At 32.9% G+C, this 6,496-nt stretch overlaps 1 protein-coding gene across 1 annotated transcript; it reads left to right on the top strand.

Annotated features, from left to right (window-relative positions):
- Nucleotides 1-2,232: 2,232 nt before the first annotated feature.
- Nucleotides 2,233-4,938, top strand: LOC17888128 (ribonuclease H2 subunit A). Its single transcript, XM_006294525.2, has 8 exons — nt 2,233-2,394; nt 2,477-2,548; nt 3,552-3,675; nt 3,764-3,851; nt 3,963-4,100; nt 4,181-4,268; nt 4,341-4,461; nt 4,591-4,938. The coding sequence occupies exons 1-8, from the start codon at nt 2,310-2,312 to the stop codon at nt 4,763-4,765; spliced, it is 891 nt and encodes a 296-aa protein (XP_006294587.2). The 5' UTR covers nt 2,233-2,309; the 3' UTR covers nt 4,766-4,938.
- Nucleotides 4,939-6,496: the final 1,558 nt, after the last annotated feature.

Here is a 6,496-nt window from a genome sequence, read left to right as displayed (position 1 = left end):
TGACCAATGAGAATGCTAAAAAAAGTTTGTTCTTATATACGTCTTTACAAGAGAAAGACGAATCTTCTTCTTTGGTAGCAAATCTAGATATGACACTAACTTCGGATGCTAAGTTCTCTACACCATGTCCTTCGGTCAATGGCTTTATTTCCATTTTCCATAAAGGTCGGTTCGTGGTATGTAACCCGAGCACAAGACAAGTGGTATTATTACCGGAAATCGAAATTGCGGGTACTAAATGGGAATTTGCTTTTAAGGTCTTGGGGTACGATCCGGTTAATGATCAATACAAAGCAATGTGTAAGAAGATATTTACAAAACCTGATGAAGATAAAGATCACATAGTCTTAACACTTGGAGGTGGTAAAACACATACATGGAGACAAATCAAAGGCCCTAACCATCATTATTCTCCTGTAACAAGAGGAATATGCATGAATGGATTTGTGTATTATCTCGCTTGGACTCCCGATATATCTAGAGTGGTAGTGTGTTTTGATGTTAGATCAGAGAAGCTAAGTATTATTAAACTAGAACTATCTGCATCTGCATGTTGGGCCGACTCTACTTCAGCTTTGATCAACTACAAAGGAGAGTTAGCTTGCGCTATTATTGTTGGATGCTTCCTTCATTTTTGGGTATTAATAGATGCCAAAGAACATAAATGGTCAAATAAATTTTGTGAACTTCATAGAGTTTGGTGGGATTCTATAACAGTAGACGTTCCAATATCTATCCATGGCACTAACAACGTTGGTGAAATCATTATTTCTCCAAAGTATTTACTACATAACCTTGGACATTTTCCCATTATCTATTACGATGTAGTAAAAGAAAAATTTAGAAAGGTTCAACTTAAAGGAGTTGGAGATGATGAAGATTGTAGAGCTCGTTATGGTCCTTGCCTTGTCAATATCTCATCAGAACATTGTTGTAATTTTAACATAATATGATGTGCTTACAAAAAAAACTTGAAGTCTTAGAGCATGCATGATTATGATGAGGAATCTTGGATTTTATTTTATTTGTTTTTTTACTAAATGTTGATAATTTATTTTTAAAAAAATTTTAGTTTTGGGAAATTAGAATAAAAGAAAAATATTTAAACATTTGTCCATCTATCTATGGATTCTATGACTAAAATTGGTGACATATTATTTCACATTTTAGAAACCCCATGATACCCACAATTTAGAGAAAGAAAACTTTAAAATTTATTATTTTCCAAAGTTGAATAAATTATGGGTTTTTTTATTCTTTTTCCCTTTTCATAAAAAATTTCTATTAATTTACAGAAAAATAATCTCCAATGCTCCACATAAAAATAGAAAAGTATCGACATCTCATTTTTTAATTCTGATTCTAGCGCCAATGTTTTTCTCTCTTCCTCTCATCTAGCCGGAGTTGATTCTTTTGAATTCGGGATAGTTCGAGTTTGGGAATTAAATATTTTCCTCTTTTAATTATTTTTGTCATGCTTGAAATTTGTTTCTCACAAAACTTTGATTGGTCTATCATATTTTTTTTTTGAATAATCAAAGAGGTTCTGGACAGAAGTCCTTACATCCCCTCAGACTCGAGACCAAAGCATGTTATATGGTCTCGTCCCAAGCGCTACTCGAACCGGCGACCTCTAAACTTTTGCCAGATATCTTTACCAATTGAGCTATTAGCACTTGATAAAGTCTAATCATATGTTTCCAAACATGAATTTTTTTTTTGACAATAGGACGAAATTAAATAAACTCGAAATATTCAGTTTCATATCTTTTGATTATGTCTCCTCTTTTTAGGTGCTCTATATTACATATAACGTACTTTATAATTTTTGTAGAATATAAAATAAAAACCCTAAGAAGAAAGTGTAAATTTTTTAGCAAACGTTCTAATTTTTCGTAGAACAAAGAATAAAGTGTAAAGTTTCTTGAAGAGCCTTGTGGTATCTTTCTAAAGAGCTTATGTATTCTAAATTTCGTTGATAATATAATTCTAAGTATCTTAATATGATCCGTTGGGAAAGTATCCGATATACGTACCTAAATCTAAGTAAATATTTGATTTTGAAATATCCAATTATTAAATTTGGATTAATTTTTTAATTTTTATCCCATCCGTATTTATTTTTTACTGTACTTTTATTTTTTCTGTAGTAGGGATAAATTGATGTTAAATGAATAATAAACCTAGTAACTAAAAGAATAAATAAAATTATAACAGAGGCATATGAGCAAACAATTTGGGAGAGAGAGAGAGAGGCACGAGTAAGACTCACCCTAAAACCCCAATTTCTTGGAAGGAATTCAAAAGGCATGGGATCGGATTGTTTAACACCAGAATGGGCTTCGCAGCCATGTCTCATGGGCATTGACGAAGCCGGAAGGGGTCCTGTTCTAGGTTCCTCTTCTTCTCCTTATGTTTCTTCTTCTTGGTGAATCTGAAGAAGAAGATGAATCTAATCAATTTTGTTCAAAAACAGGACCAATGGTTTATGGATGTATGTATTGCCCCATTTCATATCAGTCTTCTCTCGCTTCTCTCCATTTTGCAGGTAAAATCAAACCACTTACATTGTAATTCCTTTGTTTTGAAGAATGTGATATGTGTTTTAGTATTCTTTAGAAGCAACTTGTTGTGTTAGTGTTAGCATATGTTACTGTGACGTTCCGATTTAGGAGGGTATAAGTAAAGCATGAAGCTTTTTGCTGCTATGGCCTTTATGTTGAAGAATTTGATATGTGTTTTAGTGTTCTTTAGAAGCAAGGAGTTGTGTTAGTGTTTGTATATGTTACTGTGACGTTCCAATTTGGGAGGGTATAAGTAAAGTATGAAGCTTTTTGCTGCTATGGCCTTTATGTTGAAGAATTTGATATGTGTTTTAGTCTTCTTTAGAAGCAAGGAGTTGTGTTAGTGTTTGTATATGTTACTGTGACGTTCCAATTTAGGTGGGTATAAGTAAAGTATGAAGCTTTTTGCTGCTATGGCCTTTATGTTGAAGAATTTGATATGTTTTTTAGTGTTCTTTAGAAGCAACCAGTTGTGTTAGTGTTAGCATATGTTACTGTGACGTTCCAATTCTGGAGGGGTATATAATTCGGGAGGGGTATATGTAAAGCATGAGACTTTTGATCACATTTAGAAGATCCTTGCTCTTTTTTTTGTGTTCCTCTGAAGCTTTTTGCTGCTATGCTTTCTTTATGTTGAAGAATTGGGATGTATGGTTTTGAGGTTTGAGGTGCATTGAATAGATTATTCTTCTGCTAGTGGAACACATTTGTGTTTGTATATTGTTTAACCCTTCCAATTCTAATCATATGGTGCAGTGACAAGATGATTTGAGAGGGTATAAGTAAAAAGCATGACACTTCTGATCATATTTATAATCTTTTGACATTTTTTGTTCCCCTTAAGACTTTCGCCGTTATATTGCAAGTGTTAGCATGTACTATGACGTTTCAATTTGGGGGGTATGAGTAAAGCATAAAACTTTTCATCATATTCAGTCTCTTGCCTCTTTTGGTTACCCTCAAAGCTTTTTACCTATATGCTTGCAGATTCAAAGACTCTAAAAGAGGAGAAAAGAGAAGAATTATATGAAAACTTAAAGCTTGACAAGTCTCTTGGATGGGCTGTTGATGTCATTGATCCCAGGGAACTCTCAGCCAAGATGCTCGCAAAGTTAGTCGTAGTAAATTGTTTTTGAAGCTGAAATAGTGAAAGGCTCAATTGGTTCTTATGTCATATAGCTTTTGTTTGTTTTCTACAGAAATAAGACTAATTTAAATGAGATTTCACATAACTCTGCAATGGGGCTTATCAAAAGGGTACTGGACATGGGAGTTTTTCTAACAGAGGTGATGATTAGCTTTTATTGGAAAACAGATACATCATCATTTGAGTGATAAAGTTATTTGCCACATATATAGCATATTCTCAAGCTTTAGAGCTCTTAATTTCATTTGCAGGCTTATCTTGATACTGTGGGAGATCCCGAGAAGTACAGAATAAAACTGTCGGAGAGGTTTCCTTCAATCAAGTTTGTCGTTTCAAAGAAAGCTGACAGTCTATTTCCTGTTGTTAGTGGGGCAAGTATTGTGGCTAAGGTAACCTGTTATGAATTCTCACTATCTATCTCGAAGCTTTTCACTAGCTAAATATCACTAGGTGTATATTACTTGCTCAGGTTACTAGAGACAGAGCATTAAGAGAATGGTTGGTAGAGGAAACTGGAGAAAATATAAACAGAAAGTTTGGTTCTGGATATCCTGGAGGTACTAATTTTTCCTCACATTGTTTATGTATTAGGCAATAATTACAGTCTGATATGTTGTAATGCAATTCAGATCCTGAGACAAAGGCATGGTTAGTGCAACATAAACATTCTCTGTTTGGCTTCCCATCGCTGGTCCGCTTCAGTTGGGGAACTTGCACTGCACATTTAAAGGGCGAGGTTGAAGTTGCATGGTTAGTTTTCTTTTTCTGTTTGCTTCTATGTTCTATTAGCTATGATCAAGCATTTAGAGATGTGTTTAAAAATTTCAGATATCTCAATCTTGTAAGAATCTGAATGTATTGTGTTGTACTCTTGGGCAGGGAAGCGGATGAAAATGAAGAGAGTGGTAATGGAAGTAGCAGCAAACGACAAGCTAAACTAAGCAGTTTTGGGTTTAAAACATGCGAGAGTAGGAGCGAAGAAATCGAATCGAGTGGAAAAGGGCGCTGCAAATTTTTCCAAGCTCGCAAACTTCAACAACTCACTCAGTTTTAGTCTCAGTACAAGACTGAATCCAGCTTTTAGGTGATGTCTTAGCTTATTGTTCATCTCTAGTGCGTCTTAGTTTCATACACTTTGTGATTGTTGTCTCGTTACTTCTCTGTCTATTTTGTGAACCTATGTACTTGTGTGTAGGGGTGTTGTCAATGCCAATTTTTTTAGCTACTTTCAAGTCTGGCCTATTTGTATAATCCATATTAGCACATGGACTAGCCTTTTTTCAACCATATAACTATATCAAATGAAACAGCTCTTTGCAAGAACTCAAAACAGAGTTGGTTGTAAAACGAAGAAGACACTAAAAAGGTTTTTTCAAACCTAGATAGATTGCTGTCTAAAACCATTCAAACTCTTCTTCTTCTTCTCTTGTCAGTTGTCATATTGGAGATGTTTTCCTGTCTAGCATCATGTCCCAAGACCTCACGTAGCTTCCTGTGTTTAAATTCTTCATATGAATTGTTGAGCGTGACCAAGAACACGGTGTTACCTTTGTCTTGTAGAAACTCCATGGCAAGCTTAAAACTAGTTAATTAGCCAAAATTAACATATATTTTATATACAACTTTAATCCTACTATATTAATTGATAAGTAAATGAATTAAAATAACCTTGTAAATTGTAAGAATTTACATTGAAATGTTATTTGAAAAAGTTTAAAAATGAAATAACATTGAGGATAATAAAGATAGTTATAGACAAATAATCAAACAAATTAAATATATAAAATCGCAAGATAGTCTATTAACTATAAATAAAATCGAAAAATAATCAAACAAATATATTGTTTGTTTGAATATACAAACACAAATACATGCTATATAAATATTCAATCAAAGAATAAGAAAATAAATTATTATAAATTTATATCAAATAAAGAGTTCAGCCCACAGTTAGTCGTGGGTAGATACCTAGTGCTTAAATAAAAAAAAGCCAACATTAACTTGAACTTGTGTTGCACATTTGAATGGAAGCTTCGGAAATACTTTCTGAAAAAACATATCAAAATTATTTTTTTCATTACTCATTGTTACATGGCTATGTTGGTTATAAACTGAGCTGAAGCTTTTAAAAGGTTATACAATTAATATATTTTTGATATATGATGTTTTTAGTGTCTATAATCAGTATTTAATATTTTGATTTTGATTTTGAGTAGTTGATTTGATTGCAACAATGTCTAGTAATTCCTTTGTTGCGTCTTTGCTATTTGTGCCTTATATGCTGGAGTTGGGAGATTTCAGCCTTCCATTTAACTTGGGGACAAATGCATAAGGAAAAAGAAGACTAATGGCTTGCCTCTAAACTATGGGCTGACCTTGATGACTTAATTTTTATTAGAAATTCTCTAATCTTTAATTGGATTTTAGAGTTTTAGGAGATTTAGTAGTTTGATGAATTGACTGTATTAGAAGCTCTTTATCCTTAGGTTTTTTTATTCACATTTGTCCTAAAAACAAAAGTTATTCACATGTTTAATGCTAAGATTGGATTGATCACCCTGTTTTAGATTATAGGTTATTCTATGCATCAAAACTTTATAATAGATAGCATCAAAGAATGTGAAGTGTGCAATACGAGTTAAACCAATGAGAGTTGATGTTAAGAATTATTGTGAACTTAATGAGCTTTTGTTTGATAATGCGAATTTGACTAGAAAATTACAAATATTAATTAATTAATGGGATAGTAAAATTAGTAATTGATACCTTAAGAGATGATTAATAT

Source organism: Capsella rubella, unplaced genomic scaffold (assembly GCF_000375325.1).
Source record: "Capsella rubella cultivar Monte Gargano unplaced genomic scaffold, Caprub1_0 scaffold_4, whole genome shotgun sequence".
NCBI lineage: Eukaryota > Viridiplantae > Streptophyta > Magnoliopsida > Brassicales > Brassicaceae > Capsella > Capsella rubella.
The sequence above is the reverse complement of the archived record's forward strand: the minus strand, read 5'-3'. Positions and strand labels throughout refer to the sequence as shown.

Excerpts from the sequence above, each read along its gene's own strand:
- LOC17888128 (XM_006294525.2), top strand. The coding sequence starts at position 2,310 with ATGGGATCGGATTGTTTAACACCAGAATGGGCTTCGCAGCCATGTCTC. Across the intron at positions 2,395-2,476 it reads CGGAAGGGGTCCTGTTCTAG|GACCAATGGTTTATGGATGT; the intron begins GTTCCTCTTCTT and ends GTTCAAAAACAG. Across the intron at positions 2,549-3,551 it reads CGCTTCTCTCCATTTTGCAG|ATTCAAAGACTCTAAAAGAG; the intron begins GTAAAATCAAAC and ends ATATGCTTGCAG.